We start from the raw sequence: 22,947 nt of genomic DNA, 5'->3' as shown, positions 1-22,947 counted from the left end.
CGACTGTGAGAGAAAGCGAGGTGTTTCTGTTGCTGGAATAAAGCTTATTAAATGAGCTAGCAACCTCCGAGTATTGTTGATAGATCTTCCCCACCTTTCCTCTGGTGCTTCATAAAGAGTTAAGTGGGCATCAGGTTTCTTGGTAAAAATGGATTAGGAAAGGAAGGAAGGAAGGAAGGAAGGAAGGAAGGAAGGAAGGAAGGAAGGAAGGAAGGAAGGAAGGAAGGAAGGAAATGACGGAGGGAGGGAGGGAAGAAGGAAAGGACAAAGAGGGAGGGAAGGAAGAAAAGGACAATGGGAGAGAGGGAGGGAGGGAGGGAGAGAAATAGAGAAAGGGAGAGAGAGAACTAGAGGGAGAGGGAGGGAGAGAGAGGGAGAGAGAAGGAGAAAGAAAGGGAGGGGGAGAGAAATGGAGGGAGAGAGAGAAAGGGAGAGAGATGGAGAGAGAAATATAGGGAGAGAAACGGAGTGGGAGGGAAAGAGGGAGAGAGAAGGAGAGAGGGAGGGAGAGAGAAAAATGGAGAGAGAAAGAGGGGGGAGAGAGGGAGATTAAATTAGTAACATGGTGGTTAAGTGAATCTGGTTTCCCCACTAACTTTGCTTGTCAGAAGGTTGCAAAAGGCGATCACATGACCCTGGAACAATGTGACTATCATAAATATGAATCGGTTGCCAAGCATCAGAATGTAAATCACATGACCCTGTGGATGCTGCAATGGTCATAAGTGTGAAAAATGGTCATAAGTCACTTTTTTCAGTGCCGTTGTAACTTTGAACAGTCACTAAGTGAATTGTTGTAAGTCAAGGACTACCTGTACTTTATCATTTTTTTTCCTTTCTTTTTTTTGGTCAAGTTTTTGACACCTTGCTGGGCGACTGGTGGTACTCGGACATTGCCTTATCATAAAAGTGGTACAATGGGTGAAAAGTTTGAAAAGCCCTACCTTACACACAGTGGCGTAGCGTGGGTTGTCAGCACCCGGGGCAAGGCAAGTAATTTGCGCCCCCTAACCCGTGCACCGCACCGCACGCCTGGCACCCCCCCTCCACAGTGGGCGGCGACCCGGCGGCTCAGATCGGATTCGCACAGCCAGCACTGCAGTGAGAGAGTGAGCCAGGCAGGGGCAGAGAGCTGCGAGTGCGAGCGCGCCCCCCCCCAGATGTTGCGCCCGGTGTGGCCGGCCCCCCCTGCACCCCCCACACTACGCCACTGCTTACACAACACACCTAGCAATAATTTACAAGCTGCAGTCATATAATGTCATGCATATTGACTGCAGCAGAACTGATGAAAGTATGACACAGTCATATATTTCACTTAATAAGCACATCACTTAGCAATGTGATTGCCACTCCCAATTGCAGTTGTTAAGTGAGATCTGTTTTGAGGAAGAACTGAAATAGGAATTGTCTTAACTTTGTTTATTACCCATTAGCCAATAATAAAAACCCTTGTTTATTATTCTTGCCATCTTTAACTCTATTGTTTCCTTTATGACCTGGCTCTTTTTATGTTTCCTGTATGTGTTCTCAGTGTCCATGAGTACACTGAACATACCTCCTAGTTCAGTGATGGCGAACCTTTTAGAGACCGAGTGTTCAAACTGCAACCCAAAACCCACTTATGTATCGTCAGGCGCCGGGTGGGTGTGGCCCATTGGGTGGGTGTGACTGCGGTGGTAACGGCAGACTGGGTGGACTAAAAAGTTCAATAAATTCCAACTTTGCGAGATCTTTTTTTTCCCGCGAGAAGTTGAAATTGATTGATTGAACCTTTTTTTTGCACATGGCAATGGAGGCCTAAAGTGAAAAGGTTTTATAAAACCCAGCTGAAGGGCTAGGACTGGGGCGAGGGTGCGCTTGCCCACAGAGGGCTCTGTGTGCCACTGGTTCACCACCACGGTCCTAGTTGGTGAGATGCAGGCAACAACAGTATGATAGTAGTATGTTGAAAAGAGGAACTGAAAAAATGCTATATTGTCTGAGAAAAAAACCTGAAGACACTCAATGGAGTATCTTTCATTCTTATTTTTCTGCAGCAATCATTGTCTTGTATGTATTTTCAATTTTTACAGTCAACAATTCCAGAATTACATGGTCTCTTTCCTCTAATTTTGATGGGTCCAGTATTTGAGGTTAAGTGAAGTAGTGATTGTCTTCAAAACATAGGCCAGATAAAATTAATTTTAAAAAGGTGTTTCAGTGGTGGTCTTGTTTAGCTTGAGTAAGAAAGTGAAATTATTAAATAGAAATGTTACATTTTAGTTGGATATTGATGAAAATAAAGTTGTAACATTTTTTCCATCCAGGTTCAGGGACTCTTTTTAAATTTATCCTTGCCTTACCCCCCACTTCAAGAGCTCTTGCAGGTCTTGGTATCTTTCCCATCTGTTCCTAATTGGTTTAACTTTAAGCTATTGAGGTCTCCAAATTGCAGCTATTGTTTTTTGTTACATCAGCACCAGTTGGAGTTAAACCTAAGCCCTTTGTTTTCAGCTTTTCTATTTGCATTTGAAAATATTATTTTGTCAAGATTTTATAGTTTTGCAAGGATCACAATATAATGCCAACATTTTTATATTTTTTGTTGAAACTAGCCTAAATTAATTGAAGAAACTAGGTGGCAAGAACATTTGAATAAACACTGAAATGTAATTGTAATTTTTAAAGGTAAAAAAATCCAAAATTTGTTTTTTGCTGAGGACAGTATTTCTTACATCTGAGGACAAGCTGACATACTTTGAGGACAGATACTACTTAATTCCAAATCTTTTTCTTATTTTCTTATTCCAAATCTTACCACTTATTTATGTATTCTATTTATATGGCCACCCATCTCACAAGAGTGTGACTATCATCTTTACTCAGCAAGATTTACTGTTAAATTCTTTGGAAATAGAATTCAGTGATATTCATCAACATTTCATTTTGTTCTGTCAGGAAATTTCTCTTTATTTCTCCTTGATTAGTTCCACCCATTTCTTCCTGTTCTGCCTTTATTTTTCTTCATTTCTAAAATTTCCTTCATTTAAGGAAGGTTTCTTAAGTGTGATGTAAGAAACCTCTGGGGGTCCCCCAAGACTCACTCAAGGTCCACAGAATCAAAATATTTGCCAGATACTGAAGATATTTCCAAAAATGTAATACAATTTCACTCTTCTCATTATGTTTTATTTATTAAAAAATATCATTTTTATCAACAATACTTAGTATCTAATGGGTTTAGTATTAATTTTACATTACTCGATAAAACATTGAATAAATGTGATTTAATTTTTAATATGGTAAATATTTATAAATAAAACCTGTACAACAAAAACTCTCTTTAAGATCCTCCATAATTGTTAAAAAGTGGTAAGATGTTCTAAGACCAAAAAGTTTAAGAAACAGATTTAGATTATTCATATGAACATTAGATTGCTCAGTTGTACATTTACAAGGATAATTAGTTGACATCATGCTTGAGCCTTGACTGAAGCTGTTCGTTCCACTGTGAGTTTTTAATATACTGGGTGGCTCCCCAGAATGCTGAAACGTTAGCATTATAACATCAGCCGAAATGATGTCACCCCCACATATATGTTACTCATCTCTTCCATACAAAGCAAAACTAAATACAGACAAAATATTCCTATATAATTTCATTCTTACAATAGTTATTAAAATAAATGCAAATTTAAAATGAAGAGATTAAAAATACTTACTGTTTCTCTAATCTATGAGGCTTGTGCCAACCATATTCTTTCTGGGCAAAAAATTAAGATTTAATCCTTTGCAAACTGAGCGAAAAAAGTAAGAGTGGGTGAGCACAAAGCAATGAATGCTTACATGTCATCTATTTCTAGACATATTCTTAAAGGAATTGGGAACTGAAGAATACAATCAGGAATGAGAAATCTGTGGTTTTCTAATGCCAAACTACAATACCTATTGCTGTACAATTAATATTCCTAAGATATATATATAGGATGGAGTAGGCAGCCTTGTCATTGGTCACATATTTTCAATTTCATTAGACCAGCCAATATGACCAAATGCAAGGACTATAAGTCAGATCATCTGGAGAGCACTAAATTGCCTATCTTACCTTAAGTTAAGTGGTGAGGAAGTTATGATTTGTCTGAATACTGTAAAATATTAAGAATCAGGTATGATATTGTAGTATAGAGGTCTAATGAGAACTTTAAAACTTGAGAAATATAAAAATCTTTTGGAGAAAATAATCTTTTGCTGATCCCCATTACATTAAAAAAATAGGTGTACTTTAGATGTAAACTAAGTATGCAGATAGTACAAAAATATTTTTCAGATCAATCTATTAAGAAAATAATTTTGAAATACTTAGCATAAACTAAAGATGCAAAGAAAATTAAAAAAGCATTTCAAAAGTATGTTACATTTAAAATAAAGTTTTAAAAAAAATGCAAAAGAGAGCTAGAGCTAGGTGCCCTAATTGCTTTTCTTATATTATAGTCTTTCACTGAAGATAGACAGCTCCATTGTACCAGTTTCTCAGGTCTGGACACATCCTATAACATCCTGCCATCACTCTGAGAAAAAAAGTGACATAACACAAACAAAATGGAAAAACCAAGTGTATCTTAATTCACTTTCTTAATAGCCATTTTTTAAAAAACGTTGCATATATTTTTAAATTTAGTATCACAAGTTTGCTCATACTTAACAAATTTTGAAAATCACCATTATGCCTAATAAAATCTCATCAGCTGTTTCAAAATTAATGATATATTTTTAACTTCAAATACCATTGCTTATTGTTCATTTTCAGATTTCCTTTTTTTACCCTTCCTTTGTACTAATAAATTCTTCAATATTTTTGTTTTCTTCTTTATTATTAATCGGACAGTCCTAGTACAGAACAGATGTCTAGTACAGAACAGAACAAATATTAAGAACAGACCTTTTGACCTTACAAATTTTAAAAAAATGACAAGAAAATGGAGGCAAAACATAGGCAAGGTAAGCTTGTATTTCAATAATGGATAATGCCCAAGGCTTGAACAAAAAGATGATTTTTCTCAGAGAGGATTAGAACAGTTCTCAAATGGACTTCTGGGTATTAAGGGCCTCAACAGTGGAGTGCTATTTTCTCTAAGAAGGCTTTTGATGCCCTTCTTTTGAACCTTTTAAAATCAAATTGACTGAGTACTGCTAGACAGAATTATGTTGTATTCATTTGGCTATTTAAATATTAATTTAGACATATTTAAAAATTAAAGATGGGCCATTTCCATCTTTTTGTCCACATGCTTTTTTAATGAAATCCACCAAGTTCCACAAAAAATCCAAGATGATTTTCAGCATAATGATTGCTTGCACATGAATTATATCATTGTTAGTATTGGTAGATATTTATTTACTTATGCAATTGTAGGGCATCATCCGGTGACCTCAGTTGTAACTGTTTAGCAGTAACTAAATTTTTAGGACCTTACTCTTAATATTTAGATGGCATTTTGGATATGAAAATGATTTCCATTTAATATCCTAGCAGTTCTTCATAGACCTGGAACTTACTGTATTTCTTATGCGCACATTACAAAAAAGGAAAGAGAACCAATATACCATAACTTTATTTAAGATGGCACAGAAAGTTCGTTATTCTGAACTGGGATGAAATATCCCAGTTCACACAACCATTTGCATATACTATATCACTCTAGAAAAGGAGAAATGGCATGAGACCAGAAGCTAAAGCTTAAATTAATTTATTAAACAATAGAAGAGCATTCACAAAACAGGTATTTACATGATTTAATATGAATATTAAGAACACCATGCTATATTCACATTGATAGGATGAATTCTTATCTGATATTTGCATGTTCAAAAAACTAATAAAGGAATGGGTCCTGATTAAGCAAAAGTTTTACAACTAAATGATTGGTGGATATTCCTGTAGCATACAAAGCTTTTTTCTAAAATGGCCTGCAATTCATATTTCGCAGCCCATGTTTCTGAAATATTCCATGGTAGACTTGCTGTAAATTATTTTTAAAAAATATTGACAACTTCAGCCTACTCCAAAAAATCTACAATGGCAATGGCTTGATGGGACATTTCCACAAGGATGATAGGCATTTCTTATATACAAGTCATTTATAATAATATTTAATGATAACATATGTTTCTTCCTATAGTAAACTTTATTATATTTTTTTCTAAAGGACCATAAGCTTCTCAGTATTTTACGGAGTAATTTCTTTAAACTAAATAATATCACTCCCTCCTAATTATGAAAGAGAAAATGTGTCTAAAGCAGTTTCACCCAGAGCCAACAACTATTAACTGGCCTCTCAAAAGTACAAAATGACAATGCAGATAATTTAACATAGCAACTCATCATATGAATAGCCAGAGCCTACTAAAAGGGAAGAATGTGTATAAATGCTATTATTTATTTCAAATATATGAATATATTTGATATTCATAATATATAAAATTGGATTCTGCAAGCATAAAATTTCAATGCTAAAGTATTTGTGATGGTAGTGAAATCAGTAACTACAACAAAACCGTCAGACTTGGTTTTTTAAAGCCAAATTCATATTTTTTTAGTTATTTCACCCATGTTATCAAAATATTCCATTCACTTCCATTCACTTAATTTCAGGAAAGTCAATGATAAAGAAAACCCTTATTTTTTATATATTTATATATTTAATTATTACAATCAAGTCCACAGGACACTTAGTTCATTCCACATTTTTTACCAATCTAAATATAAAGCAATTTTATATGTAGCTTAAGACAAAAGTTTTGGGGAAAAAGCTACTATAAATTCTGTGCAAAACTGCTTCCTTTGTGCATGAATCTTCAACTATGCAGCAGCAATAGATGCATCGTCCAATTGACGGCCCTGTGGCTTTGGAGAAATAAAGAGAATTATTTCATATATATGTTTTCCAACAGTTACATAGCGCTCTATACACTTACACAATCTCTGTGATGTATTAATTTCATATTATTTTAGGATCAGTACTGAGATTCAGCAATGATCCATATTATTCCATTGAAGTACCTGTAACAGCAAGCCAGCCCTATTAAGATTGGTAACACTGAATAATTCTTAATTAGACTAAGATGACAAAGTAATTATGAAATTATCATCTATTGATAAAAATTATAGAAAATGGCAAGTTGTTATACTTTTATTCCACTTAATCTATGTCTACCATTTTGGGAAACAACTATTATAGCAGAAAACATTGCTATCTATTCAGAAAAATTACAATACTGTACAGTACAAGGAAGATTTTAAGCACCAAGTGTCTAGATTTTAAGCATTTGAATTTTTTTATAAACTTAGAAAAAACAACCTGTACAACCTAGAAGATATTGCAGTTTACAAATATACTCATTCATTCCTTCTGAAAAAAGAAGGCTTACGTCCCTAGCTAGCAGCAAATGTAAATGACTAATTTAAGAGGCATTCTGACTGTCAGAATTCCTGAGAAATACCCATCCTTTCTAGTTGTACTGTGATCAAATAGCCTACAAAGCCCTGTCACTATAAAGGGTGGATTAAGTTGGGTTTTACAATGTAATTGTAATTCACAAAAAGCACTTCACATTTTTTTCCAATATTTCATTTACTCTGCCTGGACAGGTTTCTTCCTACTTATTTTGATAATCCCTGCTGTGCAAAGTGGGGAGGAGGGAGAGAAAAGAGTCCTTCACTAACTTCTTGGTAGCTAAATAAATGTATTATCACATGCACAGTTCTTAGTACCATTATTGCTGCAATGTGGCATTACATTATTTCCAATTCCTTATTATTTGCATATATGGCTATGGTCATAATCCAGTGAGACTTATTATAGATTGAAAATCTGCTTCAGCTAATTATTTTCAAAACAGAACATGGAATGACATTTTCCTCCAGTGTTTAGAACAGTGAATTTAGGCAAAAGCTTTAGTGAAAAATTTTATTTCACACAATAGCTAGCTTATCATAATGCTTTCCTAGAAGCCAAATTATATTAAAAATACACTTGAGGAAAGTGGCTGAGTTAATTGCTGGTTGACTTATAGAATCCATTCATCTATTTTATTATTTTCAGCAGATGTTGCTACTGAAATCCATTCTGGCATTCTACTGAAAATCATTTTAAAATAACATATTGCCTTTAAGAGCAAACCACACGTTGAAAGAATGCTAAATACTGTAGCTTTGATACCACTCTTATATGTTACCTTGACAAAGATGTGTGTTGGTATAAATTTTCTAAGCAGTTGGTTAGTAAACTGTGGAAATCGTAGCAGACTGATGTTGAGAGATGGCAGCTGCTGATATCCAGCCATAAGAGGATAGAAGTTGTATAACATTTCTTGTTCAGTGCCAGGAAGGATTCTCAGTCTTATCTAAGAGTACATCCCACAGTCAGTTCCTTAATTACATGTAGACTAACTGATAAAAGTTTTCTAAGTTTGTGAAACTTTTTCCAGTTTAAAGTTTTCAACCTTTTTACCAATCTGCAGCATTCTTTGAAACATCAAAGGCCCAAATCAGAAGCATGTTCAATATCATTTCATATACAGTACCTTGACTGAGAAATAGTACTGATTCAATGGAAGTCACTTTTACTGCATTCAAGTCACTTTTAAAACTTCACTTCCTAGCTTATATTTAACAGGGCAGGCAGAATGCAAGTTTCTTTTGTAACACAAGTTAGCTGCATAATTTCTCTTAAATGACTTATAGTTCATTAACAGAATTAAATGAAGATTCAAAAATATAGATGCATCATGATCCATACCTGCTTAAGACCAGAAAACATGAAGGCATCACTAGGTTCCACTGTTACTTCTACATCTTGAACTAAATTAGTTTTATTCTGCAGATGAAATTTTACAGGTAAGGATTCTCTGACTCGACCAAATGATGGCAAATCTTGGAAAGAAAGCACAACAATAATTTCCATGACTTTCAATACATGGGATTTCTTATTTCTATTTTAGTTCCACTGAAATACTATTTAGGATTACATACTCATAGACTAAAAGATTACAAGTTTTAAACATCATCTTAGAAGAGAGACTGAGAAAAACATAATTCTTTTTTCATACACTCAGCACTGAAAAGTGCTGAGAGGAAAATTCCACTGTTAATCATGTGTCAATCATCATTACGAGAAAGTGATTAAAACAATGGTATTGAGCTAGCCAACGGAATGTTTTCTTTTTGTATACTGAAAAGGCAGTAACAAATCAATGGAAAACAGTTGCCTGCTGGACATATTCACAACCTGTCAGACCAAATACTTTAAGCCTTTCCCATATCACAGTAACAGTAGCAATACTGGTGGGATGGAGGGTTTGTTGTCACTGTGTGTTGGGGGGAGAGAGCACAGGGGGAGGCTCAGCTAATCTCAATGTACACATGTTGTACTTTGACAATAAAGATTTTATTTTTATTTTATTTTATTTTAAATATGAGCATAATACCAAAATATGAACCTGTATATCAAAAAAGCTAACCAAAAAGAATAACCAAGCCAAACAAAAGCAACCTTATCTTTGACGATAAGAGCAAGGTAGCAGTAACAAGAGCTTTCTGTTTGTATGATTAAAACCAGCTGCAGATTTTCAGTCACATGTTACTTTTACTCTCTGAAGAACAGAAGCTAAAGTACAAAATTAAAAACTTATTCAATGGGTAATCTCGCTACAGTAATAGTACAGAATGTAAAAGGGATAGTTATTCAATGAATAAACTGCAAAGCAGTCTTTTTCTAATGATGGCCAGTAACTAATCTGGCTGGGAAGACTGTAGTTACTAGTTTGAGGAAGGCTAAGGTAAATATTGAGAATGTGCTACTTTCTGCTAATTGTTTCTCTTTTCTTATATTTTAAAAAAGGAGAGTTTGAGAATACAAAGCCTTCAACAAAAATTATATGATTACTCTGAGAAAATATTTGTTTCCAAGTCAAAACGTTTTCTTGATTTTCTCCCACTTTCCTCTAACTATAATAAACTTTTTGAAAATTCTGTAAGTCATGTATAAATAAGTCATTAATATTACCTGCATTAACATGGAGTGGGACACCTTCAGTGATCACATGCGGCAGCGTGATTAAAGTATTAACAATAGGTATGTTCTCCGCAGCTGAGCTCCTTTAAAAAATATTAAATTTATTTATTTTTAATTATGGTACTCACTACAAAAATATCAGCAAATAAACCATTGAAGATAGAAAAATTATAAGAAATCCAAATTTGAAATGGGAGGATGTAATACAAAAAGACACAAGCAGTCAGACAACTGAATTCTATAAACTTATTTCTAGTAATCGGCAAAATAGCAAATTAATGAAATATGAATGTGCAAAGAATACTGGAACAAAAACAAATGTGGCTCTCTCATTGATCAGTTTCTCCAACAGGTGGTTTCTTGATAGGCTAAAAGCACTGTTTTTTGATCTGAACTTAGTAAAATGTACAGAAAAAGCATATAGTTAAATATGGGTGAAATACAGAACAGAAACTTTAAAGACAGATTTTGTTTTGTGAATAAAACTCTTAATAGAAAATTATCAGCATATTTTCTGGGATTCTGCAGGCCTACTTATCACCAGCCTTATGAGGTATTTTCACAGAATACGAATTAAGTCTGGTTCAAAATATTTCAGGCTGCAAAGTGTCAGGATCATGGCTCTCTAACCATTGCAGACTCCATAGAAAAAGTATCTGGGATACTGAAGAAAGCCAGGTCAATTCATATCAAAACAGAAAAATTCATGGTCACATGGCTCTGCAATCATGTGTTTGGCACAGAAAGATTCACAGGAGAACTAAAAAGTAAAAAAAAAAAAAGCCAGAGAATCAGCCCAATCCATGCTATGCACCTCGGTGGCCTTCAGGCATCAATATACCAAGAGGCCATAAACAGCCAGATTAAAAAAAACTCCCTCCTCAAAATAGTTAAGTGTATTCCACAAGATGAACTTGTGGAAAGCAGTCAAAATTCTGCTTTGAGCAACATTTGGTGTCTACTGTTCAGCATTGCTATTATGGAACTTGTTTTAACTTTATTTCTAATGTCTTTGTTCTCCAAAATGCATTGCTAGAGAAAGTCCTTGTCTTTTGGAAGTGCGTGGTACACTTTGAAAGTATACAGTGGGTGCTTTTGCAAAGTGACTGCTCAGAGGTTTGCTAATTCACAAAATGGGTATTATTTGGAGCATAACCAGGTGCAAAGAACCAATTTACTGCAACCACCTACCTGGTTTTATTTTCTAACAAAGCTTATAAATTTTAGTTAGAGCCCACAGGCATTATTAGAGATAAAAAACATGCTGATACTTTGCTTTGCAGCATTCCAGTTTAAAAAAGTTAAGTTAGATTGGGACCTTGGCAAGGGAGGTGGAAATTTCAGGCTACCGTATTTTCCGGCGTATAAGACGACTTTTTAACCCATGAAAATCACCTCAAAAGTTGGGGGGTCGTCTTATACGCCCAGTCGTCTTATACGCCGGAAAATCAGTGGGTGGCGTCTGGCGGGAGCCGGCAGGGCAGTCCTGCGCACGCGCGCACTCCCCGGCTGCTCCTTAGCAGCTGGGGAGTGCGCGCGTGTGCAGGACTGCCCTGCCGGCTCCCACCCGACGCTGTTCCCTCTTGAGGCAGCAGCTGCCTCAAGAGGGAAGAGCCGGCTCCCGTCCGACGCTGTTCCCTCTTGAGGCAGCAGCTGCCTCAAGAGGGAAGAGCGTCGGACGGGAGCCGGCAGGGAAGTCCTGCACACGTGCGCGCACGCAGGACTTCCCTGCCGGCTCCCGTCCGACGCTCTTCCCTCTTGAGGCAGCTGCTGCCTCAAGAGGGAAGAGCCGGCTCCCGTCCGACGCTGTTCCCTCTTGAGGCAGCAGCTGCCTCAAGACGGAAGAGCGTCAGACGGGAGCCGGCAGGGAAGTCCTGCACACGCGCGCGCACGCAGGACTTCCCTTCCGGCTCCCGTCCGATGCTCTTCCCTCTTGAGGCAGCTGCTGCCTCAAGAGGGAACAGCGTCGGACGGGAGCCGGCAGGGAAGTCCTGCTCTTGTCTGATGCTGCGCTTCCGCCGGGCGGTGCTGGCCGAGACGAGGCAGCAGGCAGCCGCCGTGAGCGCGGCGCTGAGGGGCAGCGGCAGGACGGCCAGCAGCCCCACGCGCAGCAGCAGCCGCCAGCTCAGCAACAGGTCCGAGCGCAGGAGCTGCACCGCCAGGCTGCCCAGGAAAAGGAGCCACACCGAGAGGCTGTACGCCCAGGCCAGCTCCATGAGGGGCAGGGCGGGAAGCCAGCCGGGAAGAGGGACCGGGAGCCCGGGCCGAGCGCGCCTCAGCCGACGGTGAGAGGGAAGCGACACATAAAAAAGAGGCTGCAGGCGGAGCTGCCCCGCCCTGCGCCGAATGGGAGAAGTTCCTGGGGGGGAAGCAGGAGGGGCGCCGGGTGTGGCGGCTGCCCTCCGGCGCTGCCTGCCGCCAGGGAAACGCTGCGCCTCGAGGGCCGGCAGAAGCACGGGAGCAGCAGGAGGGCCGGCGGGGCCAGTCAGGCCTTCGCCTCCTCTGCGACGGACAGGGAGGGCAGAGCATGTAAGTATTTTCCAGCGTATAAGACAAAAAACCTTGAAAAACTTCTTAAAAGTAGGGGGTCGTCTTATACGCCAGGTCGTCTTATACGCCAGAAAATACGGTATTTTAAAAGAAGAGACAAATACCCTGGTCTGCTTTGAATAACTGGAGACAGAGATATTTGCTACCTTGAACATGCTCATAAATTTTTTTTGGTTAACAGTTTTAAAGGGAATGGCAGCAGATACCTAACTTGAAATGCTTGTTACTTTTCTTAAACAATAACAAATCTTGGCTAAAAAAGGCCAGGTGTCCAGATGTTTTCTGTTTTGCCTAAATGGCATAGAGGAATGTTTAAATTGTAATGTTAATGCCTTTAAAAATAGAATGTTAATCGACTAGGCCAGGGATTGGCAACCTGAAACAGCAAAAGAGCCACGCGGAACCAGTTCCATCACACACACAAAAAACTGGGAGCTGCAAAATGTGCGCGCTCATGCACGCACGCACAGAACAAGGCAAAATGTGCACCAGCCCTGCCCCCGTCCACCTCTGGTATGGACGGCTCTGCCGTCCTGGCTTTTCCTCCCCTAGAAAAGACTGCTCTAGAGAGACTTTCAGGTGGCTCTTCAGCGGCAAGGACGATCGGATTTGACCGCCAGCCCTTCGATCCCATTGAAGCGGCGGAATAGCCGACGATCAGCTGTTCCGCCGCTCAAAAACCCCTCTCCTTGGGCGAAGAGGGGAGGGGGAGCTTCCAGGTAGGGGTAGAGCTCCCCTAGTGGCCCAGAACATTTGTTCTGGGGCATGAAGGGTGAGAGCCCCCCCGAAGCCTGGGAATGCTCCGGAACGAAGGACTCTTCTGCTTAGGCAGAACAAGACGCTGAATCCACTCCTGCCGGATCTGATTGTCATCTTGAGTTACCGTAGCAGCAGAGCTTATGCAGGAGTAGTATAAATAGCAAGTACAAAGCTTTAACTCTGAAACTCACTCTCTTCCTACTTCGATTGTTTTAAAGAAGGGGAAGATGGCGCCTGACGGACTTTTTTTTTTTCTAACAAGAAGTGAAAATGTTTTTCTTCAAAGTAAAGTGACTGCTTGAACTGAGTGGGAATATGTAAAATGGTCTATCAAACTTTAAAAGAGCTTGCTATAATTTGGAGGTGCTAAAAAGTTATTTTCAAGATCTGGTTATTTCACAGTTTAACTACAAAGTAATAAATGGACTAGAAAGTGAAAGTGTGTACTGAAAGTCATCAGTCGCAAAAATGGCTCCCAAACCGCATAGACCCGTTTTTAAAAGTGCGGAGGCATTGCTTGTTCAGCAGTCTGGAACGCAGCCTTTGAAGTTACCCCCCGAAGCTACTGCATCTGTATTGACTTTAAAAGATTTACAATATGCTTTAAACGATGCCTTAAAAATCCAGTCTGAAAAAATATTTGAGAAGGTGGCAGAATTTATTGAAAAGGAATGCAAGAAAATAAGGGAGGATACTTTGATGGCACTTCAAGTGTTCTCAGGCTGTATTGAGAACCTGGATGAACGTGTGGAAGAAGTGAAACAAAATAATCTGATGCTGGAAACTAAAATAGGTGAAGTGGAGAATAAAATGGAAAAGCTTGAAGATGAAATGATGATAATGCAATATAGAGATATGGAATTCGCCTTGAGGATCAAAGGTTTGAAAGAGAACCCGCAGGAGAATCTGGAAGAGACGTTGGTGGATGCTTTGGCGCCTATTTTGGGGTTTCAACCTGAAGATTTTTTTGGGAAGATAGATAAAAGTATTTCGTGTTAATTCTTGGATTGCTAAACAAAGGAAACTGCCAAGGGATGTGGTTGTGTATTTTACAAAGAGAAAATTAGAAATGAGATCATTCAAATCTCTTATAATAAAAGACTTAAAGTGGCTAATCAGGAGGTTTTGATTCTGAAAGAGATTCCTCCAAGAATTTTGAGAAAAAGGAAAGATTTTTTGTTTCTGGCAGATGAATTAAAGAAACAACAGCTTCGGTTCAGGTGGGAGATACCCGTGGGGATTGTGGTGAATCATTCTGGAGAAATATATTGCCTTAATACAGTAGGGAAGACACGTGATTTTTATTCTAATGTATTGAAAGCTGTCCCTCCCCACTCTTTTGCAGCAGAAAGAGGAAGGCACAGCATACAGAAAAACGGCCCACTCACCTTTCCAGCAGTCCTCTTCTTTGGACTCCACATGGCGGCAGCGGAGGAGGAGGACTGCTGGAAAGGTGAGTGGGCCGTTTTTTGATCCGCCGTTTTGCAAGCCTCCGCCGCCGGCAGAGGCTCGATCCGCCGTTTTGCAAGCTTCCGCCGCCGGCAGAGGCTCGATCCGCCGTTTTGCAAGCCGCCGGCAGAGGCTGGATACGCCGTTTTGCAAGCCTCCGCCGCTGGCAGAGGCTCGATCTGCCGTTTTGCAAGCCTCCGCTGCCGGCAGAGGCTCGATCCGTCGTTTTGCAAGCCTCTGCCGCCGGCAGAGGCTCGATCCGCCGTTCTGCAAGCCTCCGCTGCCGACAGAGGCTCGATCCGCCGTTCTGCAAGCCTCCGCCGCTGGCAGAGGCTCGATCTGCCGTTTTGCAAGCCTCCGCTGCCGGCAGAGACTCGATCCGCTGTTTTGCAAGCCACCGGCAGAGGCTCGATCCGCCGTTTTGCAAGCCTCCACCGCCCCATTCTCTCAATGGGAGGCTTGCTTCGGCTGCTTTTCTTTTGGCAGAGCCATCCATACTGGAGGTGGATGGGGGCAGGGCTGGTGCACGTTTTGCCTTGTTTTGCGCATGCGTGAGCGTGCATGCACGCGCACGCACATTTTGCGGCTCCCACTTTTTTGTGTGTGTGACGGAACCGGTTCTGAGTGGCTCTTTTCCTTTTTCCGGTTGCCGATCCCTGGACTAGGTGAACAATACATCAGAATACTTGAAAGTAAATAAGTAGCAGCTACCTTTTCCAGGAGATTACATAACATCCAGTAGCAACTCCACCTTGACCAGTAGTAACTGGTGGACAACGAAGGCAAAAGCATTCACTAGCACTTTCACCTGTCTGTAAAACAACTAAAAGAAAAGTCAGGTTAAGTCTAAAAAGTTGAAAAAAATAAGAAATGTTGGGTAAATTTAAAAGCCTATTTCATGCATTTATTATATACAGTATTATGCACATACAAAGCAAACATAGCAAGAAGAATGAGAATAAAAACATGCAGACAGAAGTACAACTCCATTTTGGGGTTTTTTCTCTTGTGGGGAAAAAAGGAGGGAACTCTATATAGAAGGAATCAAATGATGCACTCATTTCATCACTTCACTTTACTAAGGCTTTCCAGTTTATCGAATTTAACCTAAGCTGTCTCTGATAGAGGAAGTGAGAAGAACATTATACCACATACATTCACTAATAAAGAGGTCAAGATATTTACGTAGCTGAGAAAGAGAAGAACTTCCAAGCAAGTATGTGGTAGAAGAGAATGTTACCAAATGTACTACTCTGCTCTTTAAAAAGGCAGTGTTAAAACTGCTTGATTGGCATGGCTGCTGTTGGGCAGAAACAGCTCCTCACTTCCCAAAAATATACTGGAAAAAAAAGTCAACTAGTTCAGCTTATATTTTCCCGCCAAACAGGGATAAGAGTGGAAATCTGGACAAGGGGTTCTGCCAGGAAACCTAACCTACTTTGGACACAACTTGGCCTGGTCAAGGACATCTACAGCTAGCCAAGTTAGCTCACTTTGCCACACCCTAGCCCTCAGCATCAAAAGGAAAACTAAGCAAAAGTGTGTGAGGGTGCCTGGGAAAAGGAAGAAAGAAAAGCAGAAAGTGACGTCTGAGCAATTTAGTACCAACAGGCATTGCACAAGACTGACATCCAGCTGCTAGAGCCAAAAGTCGCAACTCTCCTTAAAATCCTGCCTGAAGCTTTGCTTTGACACCTAGCACCAGTTCAGCTTAGAGCTCATCCATGGAGCAAAAGACCCCATGGCATCCAAACTAATGTTGTATCAGACTGGGCAATTAACTTGAAGAGGGAAACAGGCACTAAGTCCTGCTTTAATCTATGAGAAAAAGGGCCAGAAAGGGGATGAATGAGCTGAAGTCAAAAATCTCGTTACTTGCTAAGTTGGGCAATGATAACAGGGTTAGCCAATTCAAACAAGCCACAAGTCTAAAAGAAAATCGGCAAAAGAGGACCCCTGGATAAATTTTGAAACTTTTGTAACAAACTATCATCCAGCCTACTGTCAAAAACACTCGTAATCAAAAGAACCACCCATAGCAAGATTAGTTAATTATTTGAACTAAGCATGTTTCTGGATATTTCTCAGGGATCAAGAAGGGTTAACTGTTAAAGAAGTAATTCACCTAAATTATGCTACCAAAGAAAAACTTTGTGTACACATAGAAAATATTGTGGACCTTCAAAGACTGCTGAACTCTAGCAATATCTGGAAGGTTAAATGTTCCGCAACCTTGGCTTTCACAACGTTACAGTAGCAATGATTTGGAAGTTTCAACTTTTTTTACTTAAATTCTGGGCCAGAATTTTTATCTTTGATGTACTTTATACCAGGTTGTAGAGAAAGATTCTTAGAATTCCAGCAAAATACAAAACAGTGACTATAAGTTTAATCTCAGTTTAAAATGTACCTCATACAAGATTTATGTAACTTAAATAATGAAATTAATGTACTTTTTCAACAATCAGTAATTTTTGCCATCCCAGAAGCGGATTATCTAAAAATAAACAGTTTGTCTCACCATTTTCCACACAGGACTCTAGTTGGTCCACTGGAACCACTGAAGAAGCAAGCTGCAACTGGCTGGTTACAAGACTAAGAGCCCAGGGTGAAGCACTGAGGATATCTGTCATCAGTAAAAATGGTACATCAACGAAGACTTTATCTAAGTGCTCAAACTGTAAAGAGGAGAAACAGTGTTATTCTACTGTTCATGTTGTTTATGAGGCTATGCTTTATTTCAGTATTTCTCTACATACCTTAGTTGAGACAAATTTAACAGCTACATCAAAAGGGAATACTGTCTCTATAGTAACTGTCTCATCCTGCATTAAAAAAAGAGACAATTATTTTCTTTTTCTGATTCTGAGATTGTCACCTGATAGCAAATGTTTTTAAAATTTCTTTACTACTGCTATTACCCTCCCCATAAAAAGACTGCAGAAATAGCAGTAATGTCCAGCATGCCCCTCCCCCAAAGAAAAGCACAATTAGCAGGTTTCAAAATGTTTAATGGGTCTACTTATGCTGAGCACCATCTCCCCAAAACATGTAAATATTATATTATAAATATGTTTCCAATATCTTATTTATTTAATTAGAAACATTTATAAGCCCCCTCTTCCTAACACTTGGCTTCACAGAGAAATTTAATACAGAAGTGTATGTATGAGCAGTGGGCTAATGCCTCCTTAAGTAACCCCAGCTGCCTGCAATAAGTGCAGGTTCGAGTCCCACCAGGCTCAAGGTTGACTCAGCCTTCCATCCTTCCGAGGTAGGTAAAATGAGGACCCAGATTGTTGGGGGCAATTAAGCTGACTTTGTAATAATGCCGCTTGGGGTGTGTGTGTGAAAGCCCTAATAAGCAGGCATATACATAGAATGAAGGCTACTGCTAAGCTTGTAAGACGCCCTGAGTCTTCGGAGAAGGGCGGGATATAAATGGAATTAAAAATAAAAAAAATAAATACACACACACACACACAAATAGGGAAATGAATATTCCGGTACCAATTCAATATTATTGAAACCTTAATTTTCAGCAATGTTTATATGATACCCAATCAAGTGCAAGCTGATGGTCTTGAAGCACACTTAGCTTAGATTTTCCAACATACCCTGTGACACCTGCAAAGAATTTCTTTTCTTTCAATGACTGCATTCACCAGGTAAGAAACATACACAAGAAACATCCTAGTACCAACTGTTCCACAATGAATATATATATTTTTTTCCAACTGTAAAACAAACAAACAGACTAGTTATAAAATAAAAAGCAGTTAATATAGTTCTTCAGTAGTCATACTTTAAAATACTGCTCTATTTAAAAACGCACATAGATTTTAAAAAAATTCCTGGGTTCTGGGTACAAGTTAATCCAACCTTTTTTTCTAATTTGCTTCTAATGGTACTATGGGAAAGGGGCAGATTATGGTTTGTTATTTGAAGCTAACATTCTGAAATCACTTTCTATTTTAATAGCTTGCTTATTCACAGGTCTTCATCCTAAGAATAATATACAGAATTAATCCTGTCATCTTAGAAGAATTATAAGACCAAACAGATTTTGTACCGGGGTTACTGTCTCCAAAATACTCAGTTTTACATATGTCATACTGATAACATAGCACACTACCTTTTCACCTGGCTGCAGGTCTCCCAGAGGGATATCAGGAAGCAAGGCAGGGTAGGAATCATCACACATTTCTGTTCCATTCAGAGTTACATGTGTTTTTTGAGTCAAATTTGCATCTTGGCCTATGAGAAAAGAATGTGTATAAATATATGGGAAGAATATATGTATATCTTTATATGTATTTGTGTGTAAATATTTATTTAGAGAAAGACCAATGCATTTATCAAGATAATGAAGATTTTGTTTAGTATGAATGTAATAAATTTTAATATGAATTATGGCCAGTAAACAAATGAAATGCATGTGAGCTTTAAGAATTTCATACACATATTTATGTGCTTTAGCTTTAACCTATTTTAAATAACATTTTGCAAGATTTCAGACAATTGCCATTATGTTTACAGCAAGTTCTCTAATTTTCAACCCAGGATGGCCATTTCAAGGCAATTCTAGAAATATAAAAATTATCAATGAAGAAAATTATTTCAGTTATGAACTTTAGTTGTTCATGACTGTCACTTAGTGACATTGCATTCTGAAAATTCCTGACTTTGCTTTGCTAGTGAAGGAATAGGCAAGTCAAGATATAATGTAATCTACACTTAAATGTTGCAATGTCCTAAAGCCTGCCTCCCCCCCAACTAATGTCCTAAGAAGTGGCAGATTATGTCAACTGGGGATACTGATAGTAGCACAAAACATAAATAGTCTAGGTACAATAGTCTTTTATCTCTAAGCCAGACATGTCAAACACAAGGCCCGGGGGCCAGATCCGGCCCGCAAAGTGGTTTCATGCGGCCCGTGAAGCCATCCTGGAAACAATGAGGGAATGGCCCCCACTGCCTTGGCCCTGGCCCAGAGACCCTCCTTCTGCCAGAGACCCTCAGATCTGTCCCACTCCTGCCAGGCCCCCATAGGCACCCTTGATGTGAACGATGTAGAGCTGGCCACGCCCACCCAGTAGGCCATACGCACTCTAGCCATGCCCACCCAGTAGGCCATGCCCACCCTGGCCATACCCACCCGGCCCCCTGAGGGCAACCACAATGCTGATGCGGCCCTCAATGAAATTGAGTTTGACACCCCTGCTCTAAGCATTATCCATGGTTGCTTGGTAGTATAACCTCCAGTCCTGGAGTCCAAATCCTCCACTGTCTTTTGCTTCTTGTAGCATTTTCACTTTATTTCTAGCTTTTTTTCCCTTGCCAGATAAATTTCAGTATTATTGTATTCAGCTCATCAAAAAAGGCTTTTCCCAGCCTTACAGGGATTGTTTGAAATAAAAAGAGTATTTTTGGTAAGATATTCATTTTCACTGTTGCTATTCTCCCCAACATTGAAATTTGGAAATTTTTCCACTTTTCCAAATACAATATTGTTTTGGCAGTCTTACATAGTTATCTTCTTTTAGTGTTACACATCTTGCTGTTAGATAAATTCCCAAGTACTTGACTTTTTTAACTATTTGAAGATTTTTTTTGTTAGCTGATTTGTTTTTCTGTTAAAGTCTTTGTTAGCACTTTAGTCTTGTTTATTGGTCAACCCTGTCAGTTCTCCAAATTTTTCGATTTTCTCTAAAAGTTTAGTGCTTGTTTCCAATGGATCTTCCAATATAAAAAAACAAAGTCATCTGCAAATGCTGGTAATTTGTATTTTTCATGTTTTATCTCCAATCCTTTAATTTCTATATCTTGTCTAATGTTTCTATTCAGTACTTCCAGTGTTAGTATAAATAGTAATGGAGATAGTGGGCATCCCTGTCTTGTGCCCTTTTTAATATTGAGGTTTTCTGCAAGATTTCCATTTACAATTATTTTGGCAATCTGTCTACAATAGATTGTTTTGATTACATTTATAAAGTTTTTTCCAAAGTCCATTTCTGCAAATTGCTGAAACATAAATTGTCAGTTTATGTTGTCAAACCCTTTCTGTGCATCAAGGAATATTAAAGCCATCTGTTTCCCTGAATGAATTTCGTAATACTCTAACACATCAAGAATCATTGTTAGATTATTTTTTATCTGTCTTTTAGGTAAGAAACCATTTTGATCTGTATGTATAAATTTGATCAAAAATTTATTTAGTCTTTCTGCCATTATTGAAGCAAAGATTTTGTAGTCTACATTTAATAACGATATTGATCTATACTTTTTTATTTGTATCAAATCAGAATCTTCTTTAGCTATTAAAGTAATATTGGCTTCAGTCCATGTATTTGGTATTTTAGCCTCCAGGAGAATTTCATTACACTGTTCTTTCAAAATCGGACTTAATACATCTTGTAGTGATTTATAAAACTCTGTAGGTAATCCATCTGGGCGCGGAGTCTTATTCCTTTTTTGCCTTTTTATAGCCTCTATAATCTCCATCATTGATATTTTCCCATTAAGTATGTTTCGGATGTTCTCTGGAATTTTTGGAAAGTCTGCTTTTTCTGAGTACTGCTGTATTTTTTCTTTTGGAATTTCCTCTGCCTTATAAAGTGTTTCATAGTAATCTTTAATAATTTTTTTGATTGTATCATTTTGAAATTGTAATTCACCTTTTGGACCTTGTAGCTTATCAATTTTTTTTCTCTTTTTTCAGTCTATATGCTAACCATTCCCCTGGCTTGTTGGCATTTTCAAAGAAATTCTGTTTAGCCCTTTTAATCTGTTGAGCCATTATTTCCATCTCAGCTAAATTTATGTTTTATTACCTCCATTTGTTTCTTAAGTATTTTTTATGTGGCTCTAGCTTTCTGAGTTCTTCCTTCAACTTTAACTTAGTTGTTTCTTTTGTTTATTCTTTTTAGCGATATAAGTTATAGCCAACCCTATGAAATATGCTTTAGCCGTATCCCACACATTTTGAAGTGTTGTTTCTTCTTTCTTGTTTATTTTGAAGAAAAAGTCCATTTCTTTTGTCACTAGTTGTAAGAATTCTTTTTCTTTCAATATAGATTTATTCAAGGACCATTTAATTTTTTCTTAGTTCCTTTCCAAGTCATCTTTATTGGGTTATGGTCTGCCCAAACATTAGTTTCTATCTCACCTTCTTGTATCATTGTTTTAAGTTCCAAATATGTCCATATCAGCTCTAGACCATGATTTATGTCTATTTGAGTAAAATGTATATTGTAATTTCTTTGGATTTTTCTCTCTCCATATATCTTGTATACAGAGTTCTTCCATCTTTTTTAAAAATGCTTTCCTCCTTTTCTCCCTTGTTTAGCACTTTTGCAGTCCAAAGTTCCATCTGTTATTGCATTAAAATCTTCCATTATACAAAGATTATATAGTTTTTGATAAAATTGTTCTTGTCATTTGGTTCATATATTGCTACCATCAGTATCTGTTTTTGATCCATCATTATTTCCACCATTAATATTCTCCCCTCTTCATCCGCGTAAATTTGTTTGAGATTCATCGTTTCTTTAATATATAGAGCTACTCCTCTTTTCTTTTGAAGTGCTAATGCAAAATAAAGTTTACCAATTTTCGGTTGTTCTAACAATTTATAATGTTGTCTCTTAATGTGTTTCTTGAAGACAAATTATATCCATTTTTAATTTTTGTAGTTGTATAAAGATTCTTCTCCTTTTTGAAGGAGAATTTAGTCCATTTATATTCATTGACAAAATCCCACTGTCCTCCATCTCTTTCAGTTATATCTAGGTCTTAATCTTCTAGTCGATCTTATCTGTCTCTGATCTCTTGGTCTTGCTCCTTCTTCTGCATATGTATTCTTAATTTCTTCCTCCTCTTTCTGTTTGACTGCTCCTTCTACCCCCATTTCTTCTTGTTTCTTTGGTTTAGTCACCTCTTTCCAAAAGTGCTCTGTGGTTGTTGAAGAATTCCATTACTTTAAGTGGCGTGTCCAGTCTATAGCTTTTCGTATCCCAATAAATTAAAATTCCTTCTGGAATCAGCCATCTGAAATTCGCTCCTTTTTCAATTAATTTCCTGGTTAGAAACTGATAATTCTCTTCAGGATTCTCTTATTCTCCTAGGAATTTGT

At 38.2% G+C, this 22,947-nt stretch overlaps 1 protein-coding gene across 3 annotated transcripts in view; it reads right to left on the bottom strand.

Moving 5' to 3' along the window:
• Window positions 1-5,578: 5,578 nt before the first annotated feature.
• Window positions 5,579-22,947, bottom strand: part of TRAPPC11 (trafficking protein particle complex subunit 11) — a 51,898-nt gene continuing 34,529 nt past the window's right edge. Inside the window, exons 22-30 of one of the 3 annotated variants that reach the window (XM_083367445.1) lie at window positions 18,949-19,070; window positions 18,431-18,550; window positions 17,573-17,638; window positions 17,335-17,491; window positions 15,525-15,636; window positions 10,047-10,138; window positions 8,781-8,914; window positions 8,218-8,385; window positions 5,579-6,886 (exon numbers count right to left, since the gene is read on the bottom strand). In XM_083367445.1, coding sequence (XP_083223571.1) covers window positions 6,842-6,886; window positions 8,218-8,385; window positions 8,781-8,914; window positions 10,047-10,138; window positions 15,525-15,636; window positions 17,335-17,491; window positions 17,573-17,638; window positions 18,431-18,550; window positions 18,949-19,070 — 1,016 coding nt within the window. In that variant the 3' untranslated portion in view covers window positions 5,579-6,841. Of the gene's footprint in view, window positions 6,887-8,217; window positions 8,386-8,780; window positions 8,915-10,046; window positions 10,139-15,524; window positions 15,637-17,334; window positions 17,492-17,572; window positions 17,639-18,430; window positions 18,551-18,948; window positions 19,071-22,947 lie in introns of those variants that run through there. The other 2 variants (XR_014493040.1, XM_083367446.1) reach the window with 2 other exon arrangements.

The sequence above is a fragment of the Vipera ursinii genome (genome assembly GCF_947247035.1).
Source record: "Vipera ursinii genome assembly, chromosome: 7".
Classification (NCBI taxonomy): domain Eukaryota; kingdom Metazoa; phylum Chordata; class Lepidosauria; order Squamata; family Viperidae; genus Vipera; species Vipera ursinii.
Note: the sequence above shows the minus strand (reverse complement) of the source record. Positions and strands in the feature narration are given on the sequence as shown.